Here is a 13,919-nt window from a genome sequence, read left to right as displayed (position 1 = left end):
ATATATATGATAGATAACTTCAAAATTTTGTATCAAATTGCATTATTTCAATAAGCATCAATCCATCTCTCAGCGTCAATTGTCTTGTTTATCCAACTGTGAATCTAACTAATTAATTTTAGCTCAATAATATTAAAATGGTCTCCGAAATTATGAGTCTTAAATTCAAAGTTTAATCAAAATTAAATGAACTAAAAAAAAGTGAAAATCTAAAAAAAAAATAACATACTCAAATTATATTAGATATTAGATTGCTTTGCTTGTGTAGAAAATTACATTATTAAATTTAAAATTGCAAATGTCCATATTGCTCCTTCAACAATACCATCCATGAACTAACCTTACCATGAACATAAAAAAGGAACCATTTCTTTTCACAATATTGCTGTATCAAAATTACAATGTTCAATCTTACAACATCTTCTCAAGCAAAGCATACATGATACCTCAACAAAGAAGTGAAATTCCAATATTGAAATAGAAGAACCAAATATTTATAGCACTTAATTTAAACTTACAGAAATGCAGACCAAAATAGTGCATTTCTTAGCTGCTCAGAAGAACCTTCTGAGGATCAAGTTGGCCACTACAGTAACTGGAAGGAACAGCAGAAAGTTCAAGTCTTCCTCTCCACTCTTCACCAGGTTTTAATGTAATAGGCTTTTCAACAGCAGCAGCTTCCACACACAACATATGCTTGTATTCATCATCTCCAAAATCAGCCATAGCCTTGGCCTTCTTATCCCATGGATTCCAGACCACTGCATGAAAGAGAGGGGGAAAAACGACAACAATCAACAAATTGTAGTGCTTCTAAACTAAAGACGTTAGAGAAGAAATTTATGGCTCAGTTTAGAAATGCAAGTCACTTTGTTCCCCAAGATTGATCCCACTTCTTATAAAGCATTCATCTTTCTATATACTAATTCTCTAAAAGGACTTAAAGTCATTAGATCTACTTTAATAAGCACTCCAGTTTCGCAATGTAAACAAACATTCAGAGAACCAAGAGAGACAGTAATCCCTCCATTACTGATTAAATGTCGTTTGTTTTAAATTTCAATAAAGTAGATCCAAGGAACGAACTGATTAGTCATGGCAATATTGCATCTAGTTTCTATTGTACATAGCATATGAAGTCTTGTTTAACTAGTGGCTGACAGTAGTAATAGCAAGCAAGTGAAATAATTAGGCAGCATCCATCATACTGGACTAAGTGAATCTGGGAATTTTGCCTTCACAGTGTAGTTCTTACAGATCATATCTATTGCATGGGAAAAACAAAATGATAAAACATTAACAATACTAGTTATTCTGCTTATGCTAATTGCAAAATATAACAAGCTGATTCATAAAAGTTTGATTTCAATTTCATATGAATGGTAGGGTCAAATGTTATCCTTATCAGGGAAAGGTACACAGGTTGTACACGCAATGACTGATATAAGTAATATTTCAGTCCTAAAGATTTTACCCTTTTTTTTTTTAAATATTTTAGTCCTAAAACTTTTAAAAAATTACACTTATCCTTTCTTTTTATGTATTGGCTTCTTCTATTTTTCTTTTAGGTTTAAAATCAACAAAATATTATTTTGTATAAACTATAATTTATTCCCTAAGGTTTGGTAAAACCTACAACTTAATCCCGGTATTTTTAAAACCAAACAATTTACCCTCTAAGATTTGACAAAACCTACAATTTAGTCCCTCTATCCAATTTATTGTTAATTATGCCAAAAATAACTAAAATGCCCTTAACTTTATATATTTTCCAACTTAAACAATTTAGTTCCTGAGGTTTTGTATTATAAACAAAATATTTAAATCAAAGGACTATTTTGTTTATAAAATTTAAATCGAGTGACTATTTGCCCTTAACTTCATATATTTTCCAACTTAAATAATTTAGTCCCTGAGATTTTGTATTATAAAAAATAGTTTAAATTAAATGACTATTTTGTTTATAAAGTTTAAATCAAGGGGCAACATTGTTTATAATACAAAACCTTAGGGACTAAATCGTTTCAGTTAGAAAATATATAGAGTTAAGGGCTTTTAGTCATTTTTTTTTTTAAAATTAATGGTCAATTGGATGAAAAATTGGAAGTAGGGACTAAATTTTAGGATTTGCCAAATTTTAGAGACTAAATTGCTTAGTTTTGAAAATACAAAAACTAAGTTTTAAATTTTGTCAAACCTTAGAAACTAAATTGTAATTTACCTTGTTATTTTTTAAATGATACTCTCTTTCCTGAAATGATAAATCATAATATTTCAACTGTTTAGTTCTAAAAGTATTTTGTACATCATCTTTTTATATATGATTCCATAACATTGAAACAATAAAATCAAAATATAAAATCATATAAAAAGATATTTAGGAATTAGTTGTTGAAATATTTTAATTTATTGTTTCACAAATGAAATATATATATATATATATATATATATATATATATATATATATATATATATATATATATATATATATATATATTGTTAATTTTAAAGTTATTATCTTTTTATATGGTTTCATAAGTTTGAAAGTAAAGTTGAAGAAGAAAATGCAAAAACAGAAAAAGAAAAGAAAATAATGTAATTTTTTTGAAGTTTTAGAACTAAATTGGAAAAATAGAACTAAATTGTAAAAATGGAGAATCTTTAGCGTTAACTAATGAAATTTGGAGTTGACTAACAGATAAGCAATGAGTGACTTTAAAAGAATTAGGACTTGATTGTAAAATATTTTACTTTTAGGACTTAATTGTAAAAACAGGTCTACTTTTAAGACTTCCATTGTCGTTATCCCTTCTCAAAACAAGATCACTCTTATGCAAATAAAAAGAACATAGAGAAGTATCAATCTCACCAGCATCTGGAAGTCCATCTTTGCGTAAAACAAATGTTCTCTTCTTTTCATGATCCAGAATTGCTATCTTTGTAGGAGTGCTGACGTATATCTTGTCTATCTATATGATGTTAAAAGCATATGTTAAACATCACAACCAGATTACCATAAGTAAAAAGGGAAACAATAGAATCCTTATTTTTTCCCTTGAAATAGAAAACGCTAGAATCCTTGACTAACTTCTGATTCAAAAGTTATAGCATCCCCTTGCTCAGTGAAACGCTCCTTATTCTGTAGGTTGTCAAGATAATCCAGTGTCTCTAAGCCTTCAACCCGAACTTCACTGCAAAATAAACAACTAAGCTAATCTAAAACCATTCAAACCCACAAATACTAAGGCAACTACCCAAAATATCTGACCACAATTAAACAAGAACTATGAATGGTTTTGACCATTAGAATAGCAGTACAGTAAAAAATGCAGAAATAAAGATCTATAACAGCGTGCGCCAAACATTTGTGAACAACTGATAGATTCATTAGTTAGGAAACCAAATATTAACTTAATAGTAATGGACTGGAAATGTTTAAATTTTTAATATAATTTTCAGATTTTTATTTCAAATCTGATAGGTGAGTTTTGATGTCTCAGTGGTTAGCAGCACACATGAACATCATCTAGGCCACCTAGATCAAGGGTTGAAGGATTTGAAAAGGGGGAAAAGATGAGAGAGTTTTATTGTGAATCTATCATCAGGTACAAGTTGGATCATTGCAGTATTAGGAGATTTCTTTCATACGCCACGAAAGCATAAATTTCTAATAAGGAAACCATTAAACAAAAGAAAAATATATCCAAACAAGATGCAAATACATAAAACTTATTCAGATAGCATTACTCTCAAGTCAACACTATATGTGGATGGCAATTGCCATAAACATAATTTTAATATAGTCATCCCTAAAATCATAATCAAAAGTAAATTCTAACTCCCAAAATAAGTCTAAACAGTTCAAAATAACAAAATAAAGACTTAAAACGAAATAAAAATCCCTAATTACAAGAAATACTCTAGTACACAAATGTACTACTACAGTATTTATAAACAATAGAGCACTACAATACACTACAACTGTACTAAGAATTTGATGTTATGCCTCAATCAGATCTCAATTCCAAATAGATTCCCCTCAAGCTCAATTTTAATTTTCCATGAAGTAACAGATTTCAAAGCAATAATATCTGTTATTTCCTTTTTACTTGTCGCATCTGAGACATTTCGGCACATCATTAAGTATCCTCAACTTTACGCGATAAATCTTTCACAATAAACTCATACTTCCTCTTTGTACATAAGGATATAAAGGGTCTTGATAACTTTCCCTCCATTGTAACAAGTAGCCCATTTTTATATTGACAATTTGACATGATTTGACCTTACATCTCAATTAATTTTGACGGTGTTTGTATCATTCTATTCATTTTTTTTTTTTTTAAAAACAAGGTAAACCAGAGGGGTACTAAACTCTTCTCCAACAATGGACACTGCACCTCTTAGGAATGAAGTTAAAATGGTGCCCCTACCAAAGCTCTTCAACCACAACAGTGAGTTGGCTGGCCTTTTCTGGGTGCAGCAAGTCTGATACACCTTATATTACATGGCTTCACTCCCCTATTATCACAACATGACAACACACACCTCTTGATGCTGACATCACACAAAATCTGAGTGTTATCAATAATCCCTCCGTTATTGGTCAATGTTGACATTTCAAATCTATTACGTTTCCAATAATTGGTCTTTGGAGACTCAAGACTATAGGTTTTAGAGTAACTAGAACAGATACTTGGGCAATTCAACATCCAATTCCACGAGCTCAAAATCAAGAGAAATGATGATAATTGATGGCTTATTGTTGTTGATTTTAATTTTATTCTTCATTACTTCTATGGATATTTATGTTTTTAAGAATATTCATGGCCAATTTTAAATTTATTCCAAAAGAATAAAAAGAAAAAGGATTTTTTTTTCCTCTTATCCCATATTGGAAACAAATGAGGTGTTGTACCAGCTCACTTAAACATGCTATAAGGTGTTCAATAATTCAATTAATATTTCACTCTTCAAATGAAGTGAAGATTAATTACATAAAAAATTTATTTTATACATATGCTATCAGTTTGGTTTCAGTTAATTGTGTAGTTTGAATTATGAGGACAGAAATCAAATTGAAATTATTAAATATAATGAATCAAAACTGAATGAAATGGACTAGTTAACCAAAATTTTCGGTTTAATTTTTTGATTTCATGGTTTCTTTTGCTCACCCCTACTTGTATCCCCATAGAAAAACAACCATTGTCCCAAGCAAGTAATCATGAACTGCTTTCTGCAAGAGCTAATACAGCTCTAGCAGATGAACCTGACCATGAGTGAGTTGTACGCTAATGCATCAGAAGTTGTCTTTGAAGAGGGATAAGCATTTCAATCAATGATAACCAATACTAGATTATAAGACCCTCTCAACAGATTAGGCAAAGTCAACTTGGATATTAAATTACTACTTTTCAATCTTGGGGGAATATGATTTGCATTACATAATAGCAAGCAAAAACAAGCACAAGGATATAACAAGTATTCATTCTTAAAAGCAACTGAGCAATCAAGGAACATTCTTTAAATTCAAAAGCTTCACATGTCAGAACCAAAATTTCTTATTGCCAGAAAAAAACAAGAGTAATGTCACAGCAGTTTCAGATTCCATGAACTTCTCAAAAGCAAATTAAATTTAGGGTAAATAACTAAAAATTTTATTTTCAATTTGAAATAATTAAGTCCTCCAATTTTGATTCTGGCAACAATATGGTCCTCCCATTAAAAATTCAATGAATTTACTGTTAGTAAATAATAATAATAATAATAATAATCAAAATTCCAAGACTACCCATTGACCAAAAAGAAAAGAAATAAAAAAACAGTGAAACATGCTTGCTCATCTTTGCCCAACCCTCTCCCCTCCCGTCACACTCACAAAACCCAACATCACCTACCCTCTCCTGCAACACCCCCCAACACCACAAAACAACCCCGCACCCCCCCCCCCCCCCCCCCCCCCCAAAACCAAAACAAAAAAAGCAACCCTAAAAAAAAATTGCCAACCCAATACATTAATCCGCTGTACCCCACCCACCTCCCCCCTATCACACATCAAGCATTCCCTCACGGCCCCCACACCCCCCCCCCCCCCCCCCCCCCGGTGGGCCCCCGCGGCCATTGCCTTCCTTTGACTTCTTCTCTAGCATCTTGGAGATGGTGAAATTCGATTGAATTGAATTGGTGAGATTGATTGAAACTTCTATTGGGTTGAGTAATTTTACTACTGGGATTTTTTTTTTAAATCAAAGCTAGGTATATCTAAAATTTCTTTGCTTGATTTTTGTGGATTTGTGAAATTGATTATTGTGGGTTTGAGATGTTTGATCTTGGGACATGAAGAAGGTGTTAGCTTGCAGTGTTTTTGGTTACAATTTTAGGTTCCTGGGCATGACAGTTGTGATTTTGGGTGTGTGTGAGAGATGGAGGGAAGAGGTGTGTGTGTGTGTGTGTGTGTGTGTGTGTGTGTGTGAGAGAGAGAGAGAGAGAGAGAGAGAGAGAGAGAGCAGATAGAGATTTTGGGCGAAAGAGAGAGAGAGATTGGAAAAGGGAAAATACGCACATAGATAGAGGTGAAAAGAATAGGGAGAGAATGAGGCTATTTTTTTTCATTTCCTACTCCATTAACAGCAAATTGATGGAACTTAGACAAAAGGACTAAGTTGTAAACGAAATCAAAGCTCAGGAACATTATAATTTCAAACTGAAAATACATGGATTTAGTTATTATTTTTGCCAAAACCTTAGGGGTCAAGTTGTAATTTACCCTCGTAACCACTAAGAGATTTTCAGATCACGGATTTAAAGTTTACACATTACCAAAAAGAATCTTTTGACACTACTATGAAAGGTCTCTATAGGTTAGCTCTGCCTTAAATAGTTAGAAGAATCAACAACATAAACCTGACACACTAATGGTAAGAATAATTGTGAACCCTACATGAGAGAAAATTATGTTTGTATCATGCATGTGGAAACAATATAACAATAATATTAAAACTGAAAAAATTACATACAGCCAAAATAGCATAAACCAAGTTAATTTTTTACCTGATGTCTGAAACAGAGAAATAAGTGTGATATGCAAATGTGAATGAAAATGGCTTTCCATCAGCACTGGTATTCCTGATGCGAGATGTCAGCATCAAATCTCCACCAGGTCCCAAAGCTACCCTCAAACGGAATTCAAAACTAAAAAAGGAGAGAGGGTGAGATGATTTAGCAAAAGATTGTTATGCAAGTTCATCCCAGAGAAAAATCAATATGAAGATTTCAATAAGCTATAATCATATATAAGGAGATGGAAGATATAAAAGATCTAAGGTACTTCACCTGTGAGGCCAGATCTTCATATCTTCTTCAGTGGGCTTAAGGATCAAATCAATAAAAACCTTACTAGAAGAAACTGTTGGAAAAGAAGGTGGGTCAGAGTCAATGCTCCAAATTCTATTCCTTGCAAAGCCATGCGACTCAAGACCACCATGACTCGCAAACTGCATATATAGAACAAGTTCTCTTCAGAAAGATGAACTTGATCAAAACAAGCAAGAAGGAAGATCAAGGAATAAGTACATACTTGAGGAAAGCATATCGGAATACCTCCACGAATTGCCTTTGGAGGTTTAAATATAGCCTGCACAATACATTCAACAAAGTCAAATTGTGTTTATTTGGGAAAACAAAAGTAGACTTAGATATAAAGTAGAAAAGATGGTGTCTTGGTACACAAGGCTTCATCAAGGTAGGGCCAGAAACGTGCAACCTTCTTGTGCATTACAAGAAAGCTGTTTCTAAAGTTTGAACATGCAACTCCTTAATGGCCAACCTTATCATTACAGCAAGGTTCACCAAACCCAAATGAAGAAATACAAATAAAAAAGGCAAGAACTAAGAAGGAAAGATGCCAATAAGTACTGTTGGCCCTATCTGATCATCTATGGCCTAGAAGCAAAAGAACTATGACACCAACATCAACAAAAGCATGAAATACATATAACTTTATCCTCATCCGTGCACTAGAGAGAGAGAGAGAGAGAGAGAGAGAGAGAATTTGGTGATGTTTAGATTGTTGTTCAAGCTGCTGTTCAAAAAAGCACCACCATAGATATGTTAGTTGCAAGCTATTAAAGCCTTTATTAAATTAAATTTGACACTTTTTAGCCATAAGAACCTTTTTTAGTTAAACATCAGTTTCAAACTGCTTTTACTAACAACATCTACTTTTACTAGCAACATCTAAAAGGGTGTTTTTTTCCGAAAAGCATCTTCTATGCTCCAAAACACAATGCCAAACAAGTACTTAATAGGTTCAAATGAAAAGCATTTAACATGATATGAAAAAGAAAAGACACATATCTCAATCTCCAAATTCTTTCTTAGAAATGTAAAGGGGAAGGAGAGAGAGAGAAAGGGGGGGGGGGGGGGTGGAGAGAGAGAGAGAGAGAGATCTTTTATATTTCATTCATTTCATAAATATTAACTTGCCATGGTAAAAGTGCACAATTTGGATAAGATTATTGAATCCTCCTTTCACCTTACACAAATATGTGTGTCCATGTGCATCTAACAACATTGGATGTTAAGGATTTGAGTTAATGACAGGCCCATGTCACGATGGTTGTTACGAAATGGTAGTCATGTGATTGTTTTAACTTCATGTCAAAATAACGAGGAAATAATTCAAATAGAACATCAAAGCGCAAAAATCTCAACAATAACACAATTAATATATCAGCAGACCAACCAATTAAACAACTCATTTTAAAAACAATCATATACGACATAATCTACTAATACCAAGAAGAATGGAAAAATTCAGCCCAACAAAAACCTCTCAAGAAAGGGAGGTTGGGGAGCACCACATGATTATAACTGAAGACATCACCAACCATGAGCATTAAACTCTTTTATTGATTAAGAATCAGGAAACCAGATTTTCACAGACAAATTAAAAATTTTCACAATCAATTGTCTAGGTGACTTCAAAATGTTGCAAATAAAATTGCTCATTTTCAACAGAGCTGTATTTAAGTACGTATGAGTTTGCATAGAATGACAATTCCTTACACAGCTGATCCTCAGTACCTTTCAGGGTAAAAACTACATGCAGATATTCTCACATCTACTCATGTCTCTCTTACTAATTTGTTGCACACAAAAGCTGATGGTAACCACTAACCACAATGTAGAACACCAGTTGGAAGAACTGCCAGTGAGAATATTGTGCACGGACATGAACCAAAACCTCATAATTGGTACTTGTATATTGTGATTACTTGTAGATAACCTTTATGAGACACATAAGCACTAGAATCACCTATAAACTACAAATGATGCCTAAATAAACAGGCTTTCAGGTATCAGAGCCAACTGAATAGATAGAGTGGATTTGCTGAAAATTTTAGAAGACTTCTTGAATTAAAGTATGCATAGAACCTTTACTACCAGCAAAGGATTGTTTTTCCCAATGCATCGACAAGTGAAACAAAGACAGTTACACTATTTCTAGATCTTACTTGTTAGTATAAACACAGTAGTTTAGAAACATGCAATAAGTGCATTCACATGCATTAAAAAAGAAAATTAAATCTCTTCTTTACATGTAACTGAAGTTTTGGTGGGGGATATTACTATAGATTATAGAAAGGGTATCAAAACTTCAATGACATCCCAAAACTGTAAAACTGCACATCATTATGAAAAGCAGGAATAATTATATTATCACATTACACCTTACTGCTAACAAAAAGTAACTCCTCCCCATGGTCATTTTTCCAAGATGTAACTTGGCCCCCATACAAGTATACCTGGAGAAACAAAAGGTAAGTTAATAAGAAGTACAAAATAACTATTTTACATGGAGTACAAGAATATTCTTATGATTTTCAGCCTTATAAATATGTAAAAAAAAAAAAAAAATTAGATAAGACGGTAAAATAGAAGGACATAATATTAAAATTCATGGCATTAAATGCTAACCAAGCTCAGCAAAGTTTCTTCAATTTTCTCAGATAATTTACACAAAAAATGACCTAAATCAAGTTTCCCTGATTTTCCTTACATGATCATGAATAAAAATTTGCCCTAATCACATTCCTAATATCCATTGTGCAGCAAACAGTCCACCTTTGTTATTTGAAACATCTAAGGAAATTTAACCATTGAGTACGTTGTAGAACAACAAAAATTCATGATTATCCAAAATCCATAATAATCACCCTGTACTTTAGCAGTGCTAAAAGAGAAAATCAGAAATTAATGCATACTCAACGTCCATGACAAAAAGAATCATTCATTTAAAATAATAAAATTCAATTAAGTTAAAATATGCTTAAAAGTCATAACTTCTTCAACTCGTCACTTTGCGCTAAGGTACCATAATAACCACAATTCAATGGTCCAACAGAAGTGACAGAACGCAAAAATCAAATTTAATTTTTTTTTTCTTTTATTCATAGGATGGTTTTAAATCGCGGTTGCGGCCGTGTTCCCGGTCACAGTCGCGCTGACGTAACAAGAACGGCCTGTTGAAAATTTTGCAAAAGTTCATGAAATGCATAAATATTAAAAAATATAATTAAAACTAAGATATAGAACTAAATAATAAGCATAAGCATATCACATAAGGATATAAATCCATCATTCTTATACATTATTAATATTAATCAATTTAAAACCAAAATGACTAAGTAGATGGTGAATAATTAACCTTATTACCATCACAATGAGTGTATAGTTGGGGGAGAAATTTGAGAGAGAGTTGAGAGAAAATAGTTTAGCTGCCTAGAGAGAAAATGACAAGGAGCTAAAATGAATGAGCCAAGATAGTCTTCGACCTAAAAAAAAAAAAAAGTTCCTCTACTACATTTTAAAAAAATAAAAATAAAAATAATTCAAAGATTCTCAGTTGGAAAAATAACTGCACTTACTTAACAATCAGTAATGGCCATTATATATTTGCCGTAACGGCCTTTACAGTTACAGTTTTAAAAATCTATTAAATAATGGCAAGCTAAAATCCCTTTAAATAATGGCCATACCATGATTTTCCTATAAGGATTGGCAGAAAGTCAATTCAGTTTCCTCATTCTAAAGAACATTCAAAGGATCCCCATACAGCTGTAGGTTTTAACAATAGTTAAATTCCATGAACTCATACTCACTAGGCAAGTTACTTATGAACAAATAACCCCTATCCATCTGAATCCTTCTCCACATGCATTGATCTAAATCATATGCGTAAATAGGCTTGTATGTGGGTGTGTGCATTCATGTTACATTTTGCTTATGGGTAATGCAAATCCAGTAGAGTTGCCACTTAATTCCATCTATAGAAAATTTCATTGTTAAATTTCAATTATTAGAATTGGGTTTATCAGAAACAAATGACAACTGACAAATAACGAAACTTGGCACCTTTTAAATAGGTAAGAAATAATATTCAACGAGCAAACACCTTAAACTGATCAGAACTAGGAACTTATATTTAGCCCACGATTTCAGTCTGCACAAACCCTCTATTGACAAAACAATCCACTTGTAGTATATCTCTCTATACAAAAACTTCTGGAAAATTACATTGCAAACACTGTCATACACACATTCCATATAAGATTGCACAAAAAGAAAAGAAAAAAAAAACCGATGGAATTCTTTCATGCATTCAGACACAGAGTATACAATAACTAAATACAATTCCATCAAAAGATCTGATCTGAGTATATTCATAATAGGAAGTAGATTAAAAAGCAAAAGGAGTTACAACATAGAAATCCAAAATCAGGGAAGTGAGAATAAGGTAACAACGCGTCATCGAGAAATTACCTCAGCAGAACTGCCGCCTGACTCGCGGAGAACGATTTTGTCGAGACCATTGATGCCTTTACAGAGCTCGACCGGTACCATATCGCTGCCCATAGCCATTATTAGCACAGTGCCTCAGCCTGAAGCTACTGCTTCTTCTTCTTCTTCTTGTCACAGAACAAAATTACCATACAAATCTGTGCAAAGTACGCAAATCACAGTCCCGGTGTTGATTTTGGGACTTAATTCATTAATTACTGCGTTCCTGAAATTTCGATTTTATTTTAATATTTGCTTTTTCGGAGCACAGTGCTGACACGGCTTTTTTTGGGATTTACATATTTTAATTAAATAATTAATTAATTACAGAAAAGGACAAAAGTAGACATGTCCTTTTTTTTCAAAAGTTTCCCAAAAGTCAAAACGATAGGCGTATATATATATATATATATATATATATATATATATATATATATATATTTGTAAAAAAGCTAATATATATATATTTTTATTTTTATAAAATTTTATATTGTAATTTATCAAGACACTTCATTTCATATAAATTCTATGCACACGTATTCCGTAATTATTAATGTGAAATCCCGAATTATTAGCTTCTGGGCATGTCTATATAAGTACGGATCTCAATTATGATGTCGCACTTACCCTTCACGAAGCTTATTTTTTTTTATTTTTAGGCAGAATACACGCACACGAAATTTAAGAATAAGACTTGACATCTTGGTAAAACAATAATAATTTTATCAAGATCTTTCATTTAATATAAATCCTGCGCACATACACTATACAACTGACGTGGGATACCGAAAGATTACAAAATTAATATATTAAGCCTTAAGAAAAAAAAATATATATATATATATAAAGTTGGTTTTCTCCAAAAGATTATAACAAAAAAGTCATTATGAAGCATTCGTTGAGCAATGGAATGAGCAGTCGGCCCTAATCCATTTTCTATGAATAAAATAAAAACTAAAAATATGAAGTTCTTGAGATAAAATCAATAAATCATGAAAAATTCCCCTAAAATCACTAGGAATAAATCCATCAATAGCCATAGATATTATAAGTAATCTCCTTTAAAAATAACGGCGTTTGGTATACCAACCTAATGAGTGACCAAGAGAATTCCTAGCAACAGCAGCAATGGATCCCAGATTCCTTTGTTTACTGACTGTAGTATCAAAGTTAACTTTGATGGAGTTAAAGTGGAAGCCAAGCCAGTCCAAGTAACCACACAAAGAGGTGGAGAAGACAGGATTAGAAGATTGTCCTATTGTGTGGAAGCAAATTCACAGCAGAAATAGCATAGTTATAATTTCCTGGAAGGAGTAGGCTTAGGGGTGAGCATTCGGTTCAAACCAAACCGAATTAAATCATGAAAAAATCAAATTACATATTTTAGAAACTGAATCGAACCGAAATGGATAAAAATCGAATCAAATCGAACTGTTCTATTTCGATTCGGTTGAAACTGATCGGTTTTATTTTTTATTGATTTTTTAATTTAAACTTGATTTTCAAGTTATTTGATCTGATTTTGATCTTGGTTCGAACCTAAACCATTAATTAATAAAATTAAACAATTTATACATATAAAATTATATATAATTAATAAAATTAAACAATTTATACATATAAAATTACATATAATTCATAAATTCTCCATAAAAATAAATCAATTCAAAAATTAATAAAACTATTCGGTTCAGTTCGGCTTAACCTATTTTTTTCTCTTCAAAATCGAACCGAATAGAAATAACTGAAATTTTTATAATATAAAACCGAACTGAATTACCGAATTAAGATGATTCGGTTCGATTTATTCTGTTTGAACCAAATAATACTCATCCCTAGTAGTTACGATCATCAAGAGCAAGAGAATTTTGACCTTTCCAAATACACCAGATGAGGTAAACAATCATCTTAGACGTAGGTCTGAAATCCGGATAAAGTGAATAAGACTGCCAATAACTCAAGACAAATAATTTGCAAGAGTAATATTAGTAAGAAGTGACGATCTTTCTTGAAAGGGCGAATGTAGCCAAACATCTACTGCTTTTGGGCACTGGAAAAGGAGATGTTGCAGAGTT

The 13,919-nt window shown here is 32.2% G+C and overlaps 1 protein-coding gene across 1 annotated transcript; it reads right to left on the bottom strand.

Moving 5' to 3' along the window:
• Positions 1 to 347: 347 nt before the first annotated feature.
• LOC110664983 (putative glucose-6-phosphate 1-epimerase) lies at positions 348 to 12,127 on the bottom strand. The gene is made up of 8 exons (XM_021824910.2): positions 11,827 to 12,127; positions 9,735 to 9,809; positions 7,580 to 7,636; positions 7,336 to 7,496; positions 7,054 to 7,194; positions 3,089 to 3,191; positions 2,870 to 2,969; positions 348 to 761 (listed from the first exon to the last, which is right to left on the bottom strand). The coding sequence occupies exons 1-8, from the start codon at positions 11,923 to 11,925 to the stop codon at positions 547 to 549; spliced, it is 951 nt and encodes a 316-aa protein (XP_021680602.2). The 5' UTR covers positions 11,926 to 12,127; the 3' UTR covers positions 348 to 546.
• Between the last annotated feature and the right edge of the window lie 1,792 nt (positions 12,128 to 13,919).

The sequence above is a fragment of the Hevea brasiliensis genome, chromosome 17, assembly GCF_030052815.1.
Source record: "Hevea brasiliensis isolate MT/VB/25A 57/8 chromosome 17, ASM3005281v1, whole genome shotgun sequence".
In the NCBI taxonomy this organism is placed as follows: domain Eukaryota; kingdom Viridiplantae; phylum Streptophyta; class Magnoliopsida; order Malpighiales; family Euphorbiaceae; genus Hevea; species Hevea brasiliensis.
Note: the sequence above shows the minus strand (reverse complement) of the source record. Positions and strands in the feature narration are given on the sequence as shown.

Coding starts and splice junctions, on each gene's coding strand:
- LOC110664983 (XM_021824910.2), bottom strand. CDS start 11,925: ATGGCTATGGGCAGCGATATGGTACCGGTCGAGCTCTGTAAAGGCATC. Junction 7,637..9,734: donor TACTTTTTGTTAGCAGTAAG/GTGTAATGTGAT, acceptor TGTATTGTGCAG/GCTATATTTAAACCTCCAAA. Junction 762..2,869: donor AGATGGACTTCCAGATGCTG/GTGAGATTGATA, acceptor TCTTTCATGCAG/TGGTCTGGAATCCATGGGAT.